The 16,146-nt window shown below is 32.7% G+C and overlaps 1 protein-coding gene across 1 annotated transcript in view; it reads right to left on the reverse strand.

The window, feature by feature from the left end:
• The window catches only part of LOC118194290 (calcium-activated potassium channel slowpoke-like), a 240,720-nt gene that overhangs the window by 153,894 nt on the left and 70,680 nt on the right, over window positions 1-16,146 (reverse strand). Inside the window, exon 3 of the mRNA XM_035365509.2 lies at window positions 11,008-11,028. Coding sequence (XP_035221400.1) covers window positions 11,008-11,028 — 21 coding nt within the window. The remainder of the gene's footprint in view (window positions 1-11,007; window positions 11,029-16,146) is intronic.

Here is a 16,146-nt window from a genome sequence, read left to right on the forward strand (position 1 = left end):
TTTTACCTAGGGCAAAAATCTTACCAATATGATGATGAATCATCCATACAAGGAAATAAACCAATTTCTACAGTTAACATCTGTTTTTAAGAGAAATTCAATTTAATTTTTATTATGTCAGAAAATAAAAGCAAAATTATAATTTTTCAGAAAAAAACTATCTTAAGTAATTTCTGATTCTGAAAAGAAAAGTCAATATGATTTCAATAAGCTGAACTTTTAATAAATTAACATTCTACGTATATTATTGATTCGAAATCATGACCGTCTTAAAATTTCTCGATGTCGCTTTTTTAAGACAGTTTAATTAACGTTTTTTAAAAATATTAATAGAGCTCATATATGCTTTGTAAAGTTTTATACTGCTTTTGAAATACGTGAGTTATTTACATTTCAGTTTAGTAGTTTTATATATTTTTTGCGTGAACATTAAGCATACGGAATGCAAACATCAATCAAATGGAAAATGTTATCCTCTATAAGAAAGCAAACACTACGACATCGAGATAATGCCAAACACTGATAAGAAATGTGTCGGTAAACACAACATGCATCAAAGCAGACATGCAAGCAGAACTAGAAACTAACATCTAACATGCATGTTTACGTGACAGCAGGAGGGAGATCTCTGCTTCTTCGCCTCGAGTTTCAGCTTGTTGACTTCCTAAGCGATAAATTATTCTTTGGTTTCAGGTGCCCAGATGATATTCCGATGATCGTCTCTTTCTTGAACAAATTAATTGCTAATTAAAGAACTTTAGAAATTTCCAGACGTGCGGGTTTAATTCATCAGAACACAGAAACATGTTTATTTCTTAAGAGGTTATCACACTTGGCTACAGTCTCTGCTAGACTGGACTTCTCTGAGATTCTGGTAGCACTGTTTTAAACCGGAGAATTCCTAGAATAAAGATCACCGCCTAAAGCGAAGTCCCGCCTAGCTACGGAAACGATGTTGCGGCTACGCGGGATTTTTTCAAATTTATGTCTCGGCTGGACATCTATCCCGAGTAGAGACAACCAATCAGACGAAAGTTCTGCTTTTATGCTGAAAGACGAAAGCATCACGTGATCCCAATCTGAGCGATAATCCATTAGTGTTTGGAGTTCAATTCTTTGTAGTAAGTGAAAAAGGTAACCTAGCTACTTGGGTTTCCTGGAATTGTGCGGGTTCTGAGAATTGTCCCTTTCGACGTCCCGCGTAGCCGAAACATAGTGTGATTGGGACCTTACAAAGACCTGGATACTTTGCGTAAGCAACTTAATACACAAGTTGAGTCATAATGGTCTTTTAGCATTTGAGTTCACAACTAGATTGCAATGGAAGCGAATTAAGTCATAAAAATGAATGGCACGGAAAGAAACATGTTTAAAGATTTTACAGACTTTACAAATTCTTAATGTGTCCTTCCTCCGTGGCATGATAAATATTTTCTAGCCCCCCAGTTGAGTTTGCGCTTGCTCTTCCACCACCTAGTTCTCTAGAATGATAGCCCTGGTAACGAACTGGTCCTGTTTCACTAACCCATTGACATAAAATGACGTCCGAAAGACGTCATTCATTTCATGTACTATTATAGATTTTGACGTCTCCGGGACGTCAAGAATTGTCTTCGGCCAACGCCGCGTAGTATATTATTATTGTTATATGGCAATGTAAATTTGAAAATAAAACGTTCTATTTCTAAGCGTGTACATGTTCCGCCACAGTTCCGCCCAATTGAATGGTAAATCTTCGGACGCATATTTGTTTGTATGGCAAAAGGTTAAATCTTGGTTCTATAAGATGAAGTTCTAATCCATTTTTAAGGCGAAGTCTGGAATGTATTTTTGAGAAGTTACCCAACAGTTGGAATCGATTCTTTTATGTCTGGATAGTTCGATTGACTGGACTTACTTCCATGGGATTTCATGCTGTGGGCTACGTGATAGACAAAGTATTTACGCCACTGCCATCCGGAACTGTTGATACGACGCATTACAATGATTGTTTCTCCCATTCACTGGGTAAATCTGAAAGTGGGCTTCAAATTAGTTTACAGAATAAGCATTAGCGAGTCAGGAAGATAAGGCAGTGCGTTCTGTAAGGTCTGAAAAATGCTTTGAACATTTCTGTTTCGATTATTCCATTATGGTGCATTAAAATCCTTAGAACCATTCCCACTGAGGATCCATATTTATAAATTTTATATTTACCCCCTGTTTCTGAAAAATTCATATAAACGCTTTCCTTTTAGTGAAGCTCTTGATAATAACTTCTAATTAAAAATTTTACAGTGCAAAGATTTTGGGTATAACTCATACACTTCATGTTGTTTTTAGTATATCTGCGGAAGAAAATATTTTAATTACTATAAACGAGTTTTAGAATTCGATTTCGTTAAATATTAGTGTTCTATTTCGTACGTCTGTGGAATTTGTTTTAAAAAGAGTTAATTTTAAATTTAATAGTCAAATAGACCAAATATACCGCATAATTAATTTGATAGATTTTGGTGCCTGAATGCAGATACGACAATGTATCATCTTGCAGAAAATTTAATTAGAATTAACAATTACGTCACTGATAACATAGATTAAAGACAGAATAAAAAGAGAATTCATTACTCGCTGTTTCATCAGACTAATTATTTATGACGTTAGAAACATCTTTAGTCGGGCATTTTGGGATCTTACACAGCACTGACAATGCATATCGCGTTACTGTCCTTGATTTTTCCTACAAATTTTACAATAGTACATTGCTATAGATTTGACAGTTACAATAGTACACTGAGCCGAAAAAAAAGGGGGCAGTTCTATATCTCCCGTTCTACTGGGCCGATTGACGAAATTCAAATTGCGTTTTCTATGTCTCGAAAGCACGACTTAGGATACGTATTAGATTTATATATAGCGTTGTTCTAATATAGGTATTTTGACAGAAAATCAGACTTTTTCTGAAATGACATGCCATTTTTTTTTCCATATTTCGATTCTACGACTCACATTATGTCAAACTGCCAAGTTATGTAAAGATCGTCCGAGTAGTTTGAGTAGTTTTTCAAAAATTAGCTCTCAAAATGTTAGCTCCTCAGTGTTGATTGAATTTGATGTATATTTACTAATATCTCTTTATTTATTAAACGTACTTGATTCCTTCTTCCAGAACTCCAAATTTAGGCTTAATCTAAATATAATTCGCACATTTTTTATGTTTTATTTTTAAAATTTGTATTTTTAAATATTTTTTATAAATTTTTTGAAAAAACATTTGTATTGTTGCGTGCGTACGGGTTCGTTATGAAGTGAATGCACAAGTCCGATGAAAAATGAACAAAACTTTTTATTATCACAACAAAAATGCTTAAATTTTCTCAAATTATCATGCAGTATTACAATATCTCACAGTAGTTATCTTTTAACTACTCAAATGTACAATAGAACGTAATTCAAAACAGCTAAAGAACGCTAATCCGCGAATTCGCTATAATCAACAACAGCAGTTTTCTAAACAACAACAAACTAAGCAACTACTACAAACTGAGATGTTTTCCTCCTTTTATAAGATTTTAAAATCACGCGCTAGAATTTTCCAGTACTTTCTCGAAATCAAAAAGAGATATTTATTTATTTAATGCACGCGCTCTTGTATTTTCAATTTTCCGGCTTAGCTTTCTTTTAATATTCGTCACGCGCTGCACTGCGCGAGAAATAAAACCATTTAATTTATAATTAAACTAACATTAGCTTTTTAAATACCAAATTCGTAACAGTATTATAACCTATAAAATTTTTAACATTGTCTTAAAGCAGATGTATTTCTAGACGCACCTGCAAGAAATTAGCGTTTTTTATTCAAACTTTTCTAAGATATACATAAGTTTACATACTGGAGCGTTTTGAAATTTGGCTTTTTTTTTTTTTTTTTTTTTTTTTTTTTTTTTTTTTTTTTGAGCGATAATAACGCCAAATGTGGTTTACGCACTTTGCTGAAATTATTTGAAAGTATGAACGATGATTTTTTTTCCGGCTTGTCTACAATGAAAAAAGAAAAGGAAAATAAGTTGCTATAAATTAAGAAGTTCGCCAAATAAATTATTCTTGGCGAAAACTGAAAAAATACGCCAAGATAAATTTTTGAGTTTCTCCGTAAATTTCCCACCAAATTTTACAAAATTTAATATTTAGGCATAATTCAATCGAAATATGGAAAAAAAGATTTGGCATGTCATTTCAGAAAAAGTCCAATTTTGTGTCCAAATACCTGTGTTATAATGATGCTATATATAAAGCTAATATATACCCTAGGTGGCGCTTTCGAAACATGAAAAAACAATTTAAATTTTGTCAATTGGCTCAGTAGAACGGGAAATATATAACTTCCCATTTTTTCCCCCGCAGTCTACATTGCTTATTAGTACAAAAGTGCACAACTTAATTAAAAGCGAATATATAATGTGTATGTTTATATAATGTGTATACAATGTGTATATGTGATAAAATTTTTTATTCGCTTAATTAATTTTTAATTCGCTTAATTAAAAGCGAATATATAATGTGTATGTTTATATAATGTGTATATAATGTGTAATGTGATGTTTATATAATGTGTATATAATGTGTAATGTGATTATATAATGTGTATATAATGTGTTTTAAAACTATTCAGAGAATTAAAGACTTGTAGGATTTCTCGGTTCTTTGTTAATTCCCTAAGTTACTGTTGGAAGTGAAGAATCTTAAGAACTGATATACAAATATTCGCTTGAGTTCGTGTGACAGAAAACAAAAAGATAGAAGAGTAAACTAACCCTTTATTATTCCAACTAAAGTTTAACAAAACTCCGTCTTGCAGTGTACAATAAAGCCGACACTTCAACTTGAACTTAAGATACTAAGAATTAACCAAAACTAATCTAAACTTAAGAGGTATAGCCGAAGCTATGAAAATTCTAACAGAGTTGGCCCCTTAACGTTAATAGACTGCGAAGCTATCAAGGGCCTAAACTACGGGCCGAGCGTGATAATAGCTTCCGAGGGAGTAGCAAGGCCCACCAGCGGCCGAGCGGTAAAGTCGCTGAACACTGGTAGTTCGGTCCGAGGTTCGAATCCCGCGAACGGGCTGGCTGCATGGGCGTTTTCGTGGTTTTCCCCATGTGTAACGTGTATACGAGCCAGTTTCTCTTAGAAAGTCCTTCACGAAAGCATCCCCCCTCTTAGGCAGATAGCTCTCCAGGCTTTGCCATAATCACACACACACACACACACACCGAGGGAGTAGCCTAAAAAGGCGGACGCGTGCAGCTAGAATACCTCGTATCTCTCTCCCTAAGGACGAAGAACTTCGCGGTTAAATACCGCTCTTCCTCATTATGTATTCAGACGTGATTCTAAAACTATGTTCTGGCCGGAAGTGTAAGTTGAAGTTAAGAATCAATAGGAAAGGAACTTTAACTCAAAATTTAACTGTTAATAAAATTAACATAATCCTTACAGACTACTGAGAGCACTATTCGAAGATTAAAAAGTCTGCTTAAACGACAACTGTGATGTAAAAATGTCACTGCTATTTTTATGTATTACTGATAAAGCAGTTATAAATTTTGTTCAGAATACTATATATGAATATATAGATCAAACATATGTTGTTATAAATATTTACCCATCATCAAAATTATTTAAAGATGTTCTCAGTTCCATACGTTACGCATCTTGGATACAGAATTATTTGAATTGAAAGATCGTTTGAGCGTCACGTAGTAACGAATTTCCTTCATTAGTAATAGGAAGGATTTTAAAAATTATTTATATTATTTAACATACTCACAGCGTTATTTAACATACTTTATTAACATAGTCAGAGCTCTTATTACATATAAACATTTGTAATCGTATATTTTTAATTATTATGTTTTTAACGAAAATTGTTTATTTAACAAATTCATTTGAATTATTTATAAAATATATGCCTTTTAAATTCCTAGATTGAGAGAAATCTCTGTATGCTGTATATCGCAGAGCTGATATTTTTATTGAAATTAAATCGTACATGAAACACTTATCTTCTACTTTCATAACTCCACGAATGCATCTGAGAGTACGTTGAGTAGACTTTGTAGCAAGTGTCGAAAGAAGCAGTTATTTTTAACATTCGTCACAATTTACTCGCATGTCCTTCTTCTTTTTGCTCTTCTATTAAGCAAAATAAAACTGCTAATGGCAAGCTTCCAGTTTTTATCTTCCAGATTTTACAGCATTAAGAAAAGCATTTTTACATCTGTCATTTACTTTTAACAGTTTTTAAAGGCAAAAAGAGAATTAGATGTTTTATGAAGGGTAAAGAAATGTGCGCCTGAAGGACAAAATAAAGTAATAATTATCAGTAACAGAATGATAGTTTTCCTTAAATGAATTCAGTCTTATACAAAATTCTAGGCGAGGGGAATTTAGGGAACTGAAGGCTACAAAATTATCCTAAACAACAGTCATAATGATAAAAACGATTTTTAATTATTTGAATAAGCAACACAAAGGCGTAAAACTTACTAAGCAACTGATTCGCCCATTATACCTGAAAAGCTTTCTTTTTGACTGATATGTGTTTAATTAATTTGAGCAATTATTTGCTAAGTAATGTACTTCAAAATTAGAATGTGTCAATAAAATTGTCTTTTTATACATCAATTTTTTTAAGGGCAGTATGTTTAAATTTTATAAAATCTGTTCTCATTTCTTAGTATTAACTATGTGTTCTTTGCGTCCTGAAATTTATAGCAAAATGTGTATACGTTGTTTCGCTGAATGCCTTTGTGGGATCAATATTTTGAAAAATTTAGATCGTAGTCTTTATTAGTCCAAAGCGGAAATTTGTCCAGAAAGAATTCATTTCGTTTCAGCATTCTGCGTTGATTCACTATAAACGGCTACTCACTTTGTAAATTGTTGCCACCAAATATTATCGCCCTTTATTATATTAAAAGAAAATAAATAATGAAGAATCTGCCTAAATGCATGTATGTTTCTCACATTGTGATGAAACAACGGTACCTAGAGCCATTCAGTTTTGAATAACGTAATCCTTCACAGAATATGAGCATCTGGAAGACCTAATTTAGAATTTGTTTTATTACCAATTTCATATTTTTTAACACTTTAACAAATTTTTCATTAACAAACTCAACGATTTCAAAGCGAGCAATGACAACACTGTACGGAAAATAAAACATATGTATCTCCAGCACGCGAGACTGTGTATCCGAAATTCTAAAGGTATACTCATTTTAAAATTATTTTACGGTATTACTTTGAATAATAAAGTTTCTTCATTTAAGGTGCGAAATTTTGTGAAAATGGGGGGGGGGGATTACGGAGGGAAAATTTTCTGTAAACTAAACCAGTATTTCTGTAAAGAAACTCATTTTCTTTAATTTCATTCGTTTATTTTTTTTTTTCCGCGTAATCTTCGTTGTGTAAATTTTCAGTTAATAAAATTGTCTTTTTATACTTAAATCGCTTTAAGGGCAGTATGTTTAAATACGAACATTGCATTAAAATTTTATAAAACCTAGTCTCATTTCTTATAAAACATTTCTTTCTTATTTCTTTGATTAGTGTGCCTTAATTACAAAAATAAATACACATTATACTTTTAATTAACAGTGATGTTTTGTCAAATAATTTTAATAATAATCTACAATTTAATGAGACAAATTTTTCTATTCCACTTCTTTCATCATTATTCTTTAACTGAAAGTATTAATTTCACCACAGATACTCTTAAAATTGCTTGGCAAGAATGAATATACTAGATCGTAAAACTTACTGATGATCATCACTTGTTGATGTTGCTTGATTGAGAAACTTTTCTTTTCATGATAGAAAATATTTATTCACATATGTACGGTGATTCAAAAGTAATCTGTAGTTCTCTTGAAAAATTCCTCGTCGAATGTTTTCGAATTGAGAGTATTGTAAAATTTTCGAATTTGTTCACAGCTAAGCAATTTTATTTTGAATCCCTATCACGCTGCAAGTCTGTAATCTCAAATCTCATATTAAAAAGCTCGCTCGAGGAACTAGCTTTTTCCTTTTTCTTTTCTTTCTTTCTTCTTCTTCTTCTTCTTTTTTTTTTTAATGGATTAAGTACTACCGCCGAACTTGTTCCAATTTTCCGTAAACCGACAAATTTTCTTAATGAAGGATAACTTACGATCTACGAAATTCTATTTTGATTTGAACAAAACTTTAGATTATAAAATAATCCAGTAATAATAAAATTTAAAATGTATTTTAAGTTCAAACTTATGTAACTTAAAAAGACATTAAAAGTAGGAAAAGTGAGCTATCGTAAGACTAGTTAGCGGTTTGCGCTGAAATGGATGGGCCTCATTCGTATGGATAGAAACTTGGCGGCCATGTAGGTTGTGACATTTATTTTATATTGAATGATTATGCACCTGAGAAACCGGAAAGCCATCCTGACGAAAGTTTGTTTAAACTTAATTCCATGCTGTAAGAAAATCGATAAAAATTGTAGTTTTCCGTAACCTATGAAATGTATTAAATCGGATAATTTGTCATTTATCTATGCTATTCAAACCCCAGGTCAATTTTCACTAAATATTAAAAACGCCAATTACTTAAACCGATCGTATTCATAATTTAAAATCCAATTTCCTCAAATTAAATATCATACTATCCAATTGGAAAATTAAAAAAAAAAACTGATCAGCTTGATAAAGGAACAGCTCAATCAGCTCAGATTCCATTACACAAATCTTCGAAAGTCCTCCACGAAGGCATCACTCCCCTTAGGCAGATAGCCTTAGTGTGCTTTGCCATAATTAAATAAACCAAACGAAAATCGTACCTAAATTATATGTTCTTAAATGTACCGGGAATGTTTAGCAACAAGACTGGGAGTAAGCATCATGGAATCTTCAGTTTTCTGCCAAAAGAAACTAATGAATGGCTTTTCTTAAATCAAATTATAACGCGTATTCTTCATTTCTTTCTTACTCCCTTTCGAGAAACCTCTTTCCTTTGACTCTGTTCATATACAGGGAAAGGGAAAATTCGGAATTATTATGTGTTTTCCTGTTTCAGCGCGATGAATTTTCATCTCAGAAAGCTGCAAAGTAGTTGGGAACTTCTATACAAGATGACTATGGTTAAAACAGATCAGCTATTCAAAAGAAGGCACAAAGAATGAATCCCAAGTACTTTCTTAGTTCCCACCCGCAGAGTTCAGCGCCCGAGGACAACTGAAAATTTCGCGTCCCCTCTAGCTTGCTAAGAATGGAAAATATGTAGTTCTAAAATTTCGTAACGTGAGTTTGGCTCCTTCTGGATGCTGCGCCCGGGGAAAGATGTCAACCCCTCTGGCTCCGCCCCTGCTCATCCGCTTCCTCATACATATGCATATCAACGAGCTTCGTGCTCGTTTAGCGATGCACAGATCCTACACGGATGGGAACCTACTCGGAGAATGATGATTTACGCCAGAAGAACTCTTCTATCTACCGCTCAAACAACCCCATGTACCACCTCAACAAGCCATTTCCGCAGATATATTCTATTAATAAAATCTGATAGTTCTGTTGTCCTTTAATTGCATTTATATTTTTGGCAGACATTTCTTAAGTAGTAATCTTACGCAATTAAAGCAGCACAGCTTCACCGACACATGCTTCTGTAAAGTTATTATCAACTTGTAAGGCTTATGTTAATTTACCTAACAGTTAAATTGAGTTACTTTCCTATCCTTTCTTAATTTCAAGCTTACAACTTCCGGCCAGAAAGTATTTTTATAATCTCGGTTGAATGCAAATGAAAGTTCTACTGACTTCGTTAGAGAGAACCAGTGATTCTGACTAGCGTGCGTCCGCCTTTATAGGCCACTCTCTCTTAAGGTATTATTACGTTCGGCCGTACCTTAAGCCCTTGATAGCGTTGCCGTTATTCAACATTAAGGGGCCAACTCGGTTAGAATCTTGATAGCTTCGGCTATGTCTCCTTTAGTTAATAGTAGTTTAGTTTAATTCTTAGTTTCTTAAGCCCGAGTGTCGGCTTTATTGTACAACTCCAAGACGGAGTTCTGTTAAATTTATTTGAATAATAAAGGGTCTTTTAACGTCTTTCCAAGTTTATTTACTGTCTCACGAACTCAAACGATTATTCGCTTACTAGTTCTTAAGATTCTTCACATTCAACTGAGAATTACACAGTGGGGAATCATACATGGTTAATTTATTTATTACGATAATTAACATTTGTATTAAGGGATATTGCTTATTTCATTGTAATTTTGCTGTATGTAATACATTTAAAATTTTTTTATAAAGTTGTTCTGCAGAGTAAAACTCTGCTCAGTTTTTAAATTTAACGTTTGGTGTTCCCTTCAGGCATTTTTCTGGTACAATTAAAGGCCAGACGAAGACTGGCCGCGTAGCGTATATTGATAAATTAAAGCGTAATGATTTGGCAATGACTGTGAATGAAATCTTATTGAATATATACCTGTCTTTTAATTTTAACGCACCTACGAAACCGACAATAAGAGATTGTAATGACTGAAGAAACACTGGAATAGATATAAAAAATTGATAGTTTTTTTTTTTTTTTTTAATTAGACTGCTAATATTCCTGTGAAACATTTCTCTCACGTTCGGGATTAAGTTCATCTTTCTTTTACTGAATTGTTACTTTCAGTTGTCAGTTTGTTATATGATTCAAATTTTCAAAGTGAAGACAAAGTAAGTTTGCTTTTCAGTCTAATTCTGAAGAACCTCAAATTAGATCCTACCCATCTTATGTTCTTTATTTTTAACTTAACTGTTCCGTTCATTAATGATTGAGTCTATTCAGTCTATTTCATAAATACAAAGGATTTTTTTTTCATAATTCTGAAGCTGAAACAGGGCGAAATGAGAAGTTGCAGAGAAGGAAAAAGAGGGAAGAGGTCAGGATTGCGAAGGATGTGCAGGTGCTAGAGGGACAGAGTAAGGTATTGATATTTCTACTCACCCTTTTGTGGAGTGTCCAGTGCTGGGGGAAAAAAACAAAAGGAAAAAGGGTCAAAAACAAAGGATAAAATTTTCGTCATTTTTCATCAAACTACAGTACACTAGGATTTTTCACCACTGCCACGCAAAAAATTCTTTTCCTGTTTCTTTATATTAAAATAATTTACTTCTAATAACATTTGTTCTTTATTAAACCAAATTAGTACGTTTAAGAGCCTTTTGAACTGAACTTAACTGTTCGATGAGAAAAATCGAACACCCAAACGTTATTAAAATATTGAATTTTGCAATTTATTATTTTCCATAATTGAAAATGATGATGTCATGCAAGTTTAACTTACTTAATTCCTAGAACACAGGAATCTTTCTTGTTTTAACACTTTTAAACGTCATCTTCTGGTGATGAATAATTTAACACTGATAATTTTATAATGGAGCATTCATTTCGCAGTTCAGTGTACAGATTCATCACAAAAGGACGACATATTTTTAAATGCAGATATCTTTTCATATTTCGTATTTTGAAAAATTACAACTCTAAAAGAATTTTGAAATTTAATTTGTCTCTATTAATCAGGGATTTTTGCATTTACGCATAGATGCCAACATTTCCTTGTAACTAGAGCATTTCCTAAAAGTATTTTAATAAAAGTGTACATGATCATCCCTTCTCTTTAAGCCTTAATTTCATTTTGCAGAATCAAAACAGGGACTATTCATTTAGAATCAGCGTTTATATTTGCAAATTTTCGCAGGACTAGCTTCCATGGTTTTACTGAACCATCATCTTCAGCTGCCAAAGCGCAAATGAACGAGATAAGATAAGATTGGTGGACAGGAGTTAAGCTACTGGCGCCATCTATTGATGAAACGAGAACTAAAATGTAATTTCCTTAAAGGCTGAAGGTAAAGGTGGACTGGAATTACGGTCGTTAACTAGGACAGAAAGATATTTTTTGAATGTGAAACGCCTCTAGAAAATCTAATTCACTAATGAAAGATGTTTTTTGAATAATTTTGGCTGCAGAAAAATTGAAAGTGTTATTTTTCGGACCAACAATGCTGGGAAACAGAGAATTTATATGTTTCCTTTTTCCTAAAACCAATGTAAATTAAACCACACAGGCAAGGAATCATGTAAATACTACAGGAATCCATATCCGGAATGGAGTCCTTGAGTATGTAACTCTGAATTTTACTTACAGGGACTATTGAATTTAGGTTTAAGACTAAAAAAAAGTCGCAAGATGCTAAATCTGGTTAATACGAAACAAAACACTTTTGCGAGTTTTGTTTCCACAAAAAAAAAAAAAAAAAAAAAAAAAAAAAAATTGTGGCATCTTCAAAATACTCTGATATGATGCAATCATTTCTCATCCTCAGATTACAGAGCTCCTGTGCAACCGGTGTCCTCCCTCAGCAGGCTTTAACAGTATAATAAAACGCTCCGTTAGTAGTCTCTTAACGGTGGATGAATTCTAACTGCACAATTTCTCTTAAATGAAAAACAAAGCGGTTTTAAATTTCTCACTGTGGTTTATAACAATCCTAGCTTTCACTGACCTTCTGGTTATGATGAATTTGAAGTTATTCACATTGTTTTGACTCTGCTGTTAATTATGAAACAAACCTTTTGTCCCCTAGGATGACCTTAGAGGATTTTCGAATTCCAGATTAATGCACTTCAATTAAAAGACTTTCGAGAAATATGCCACTCATGGTGGATCGGTGCATAAATGTGGAAGGGGAACTTCTATGAAAATGATGCAGATTAGATTTAATTCATGAGAGTTTTAAAATGTAATTTACCTTTTCCTATTCCCTTTTGATGAATTTCTAATTCTGGCAGATCTCCTGATCGGCTCTGGAGAATATTTAATTAATGAATGCGTTGATAAAGTAGTCTGTTCCGGGACGGCCATGAGGCTTATGATATTGTTCGACACTAAAGCCGTTCATATAGGTGTAATGTGTTAAAAGATAGCTGCATCTAAAAATATCACATCTTCTTGTAATGATTCTCTGTAGTTTATTATATTTAGCAGCACTCAATTAATACAGCGATTACTAAATACTCAATTAAAATTTTGACAATTTTAAGCATTTTCTTGTTCAAATTAATGTAGCAGTTAAAAATGCAATAGTTTAGAATTTTCCTATAAAGTATGTTTTTCAAACTTAGCACAATAAATAATTTTGTTACTTTCCAGTTTATGATTCGATATGATTTAATCAATGCGCAGTAAACAGATATGGTATACAACAGACTAAAATAAGAATTTGATAAATTGTTAAAATCTTTGCTTTGGATATCTTTACAGACAAATTTAAGAAACTGCTAAAGATCTCTCTCATGGGTACAGCAATTGTAATGGCCAAACATACACGACTTGAATCTTTAATATATAAAAAATGCGAAACTGTAGTTATTGTTTGGTATATAATTAATAATATTGACCTATCAAAATACTTTTCATTCTTACATATTTATAGACAAGGTGCGTAAGAAATGCGCCAAAGATTTTTATTAAAATGACATTTACATTATTCTCAAATTGTATTTATCATATTTGTAATGCATGAGAAATAGTAAACTGCACAGAGTTATTCATAATTCCGCGAAATATTTTAAAAATTCCTAACAAATAAATTACGCAACTGATACCAAATTTCATCGCTTTGAAACAGAGGTAAACTCATCAAGATCGCTTTTACACATTTCACAAATGCTCGATGTTTGCCGATATGGTAGACATCGATGCGGCAGACATCCAGTAATCCAATTCGTCCCGTGTCCATGCCAGTACATCAAGATCGACGACAGCCGATACTGCGGCTTCCAGATTAATATGGGACAGAATCAAATATGATTAATCTAAACACTGGATTGATACTGCACTGTGCGTCATCTTAGCACTGGTACATTTTGATTGGGATATTCTCGTGTTTAGAGATAGTCTCATGTTTACAAATGGTCTTTATATTTGTGAAAAAACTTTAGCCAAGATACGCTTACTTACTTATCACGAGCTGAGTTGCTGTACCGCCTATTATATGATTATCAGCATTTATACCAATTGGTATAGCATTCTATTGTCTTTAGGCCTAGCTAAAAATCTCTATAGAATATTAACATTTGTAGCGAAATTTATAAAGTTATTTCGGAAGATGAGTATTTGTGACTTGTAATTATTAGACCCTTTCAAGACTTTATTATATGACTATCAGCATTTGGACCCAGTTGGTAGAGCATTCTATTGTCGTTAGGCCTAGCCAAAAATCTCTATAGAATATTAAAACTTGTAGCGGAATTTATAAAGTTACTTCGGAAGATGAGTATTTGTGACCTGTGGTTATTAAAGAGACTCTGTCAAGACTTTGACTGTGCTGAATGAGGTTTTTAGCAATGTTTTATGCATAAGTCGGTGCAAACTTGGATATAAATGGTACTTTAGTAGAATAATAGCAAAGAGTGAGGAGGTTTAGTAGAATAAGAGTAAGTTATTCTGATGCGTTAAACTGAACAATATCAACTGGGCATATTAATGTACATTATATGTATATTAATATACCCAGTTGATATTGTTATACAAGTACCATATTCAAATAAATATTCATCAATATTTTTATTCACTTATAACATAGGCCATCTTGCCTAAGTAAGTGGTTTTTCCCATGTGTAACGTGTATACGAGGCAGTTTCCCGTAGAAAGTCCTCCACGAAGACATCCATCCCCTTAGGTAAATAGCCCTAGTGTGCTTTGCCATAATTAAAATACACCATACACCTTGTCTAAGTAAGTCTCTCACAGACGCAATGACGTCTGCTATATCAACAAAAGTAGATAACCTGAGCATTTGTGAAACAGTACCTAAATCAAATTAATGTGTTCACTTTTATTTCCGCATAATAAAATTTAGCACTGATTGCGTAGATTATTTATTATGAATTTTAAAAATGCTTCAAGGTCATATGAGTAATCTACTCATAACCTAGATCAAAGGAATTTGCTCGAGTATCCGCGTACATTAGAACCTTGATCTATCATTCCAGCAAAGAATAATTTTTTTTTTTTGTCATTTTTGGTACCGAATGAAGAACATTATATCGTGTATAAAAAACAGAGATGCCTCGCACGTGACCTAAACTTAAGGCACTTGTTTTTAACTGGCTGCTATTTTGTAACGAGTTGCAATAGGTTGATACGTATTAGTTTTCATTAATATATTTTTATTAGTTTACAGAGGTTTTCGGGCTTTGAATGTATAAAGGGTAAGGAAGAAGACAACGTGAAAACGAAATGTAATGCCGAGCTTCCCTGAGATTTGCGAAACATTTAAGAAAAGTGATTTTTCCTGCTCAAATCAACACGGACCATGAAAATATTTTAAGTTTTAAGAAACAGTACCTTCAATTCAGGCAAAATTTAGCCAAGAAGCAACAGATAGCTTTCAGCGTTTTCACTAGAATGCAGTATTTTTAATGCAGTTGCATATTGAAAATAATAACTGTTATTTGTTTACAATACGTAAATATTCTTAGACCTACTCTTTTCTTGCATTCATCTTTTTTTTAACCACAGCACTGAAGAATGATAGATTGAGGTTCCACTGTACTGTAAAATTAGCTGAAATCTGTTTAAGTGCAATTTAATTTTCGTTTAGAAATTTTAATTATTATTAGTTCATTCTATTTAAATTCCTTTAGTAAACTGCCATACTATTTATCAAGAAGGTTTATTACATGCCTATACATTTACATTATTTACTATTTATTCTTTACATGCCTATATTATTACATTTACATTATTTCACGTTCAACTTTAGTATTTCACGTTCATTTTAGCATTTCATGTTTAAAACTCTAGCATTTCATGTTCAACTTTAGTAATAGATGCAGAGAAGATAGCAGTTTATCAAGTTCAGGTATACTAAAGAGATGAAGTAGTACTTTAAAAATCATAGCACAAGTACACCGAGTCAGCAAAATGCTTGTAACATATTTATATATTCCTTTTGCCACTATTGTCATTTTTATATATCATGTAAAGCATATAAACTTTAACATAAATACACAGCTTCAAGTAATGAGAGTGTCTTTTTTTTTGTCATTGATTTGCTATTGGTTAACTAAACCATG

This window comes from Stegodyphus dumicola, chromosome 1, assembly GCF_044657685.1.
Source record: "Stegodyphus dumicola isolate Sdum_Otavi_A_Nest chromosome 1, ASM4465768v1".
NCBI classification, from domain to species: domain Eukaryota; kingdom Metazoa; phylum Arthropoda; class Arachnida; order Araneae; family Eresidae; genus Stegodyphus; species Stegodyphus dumicola.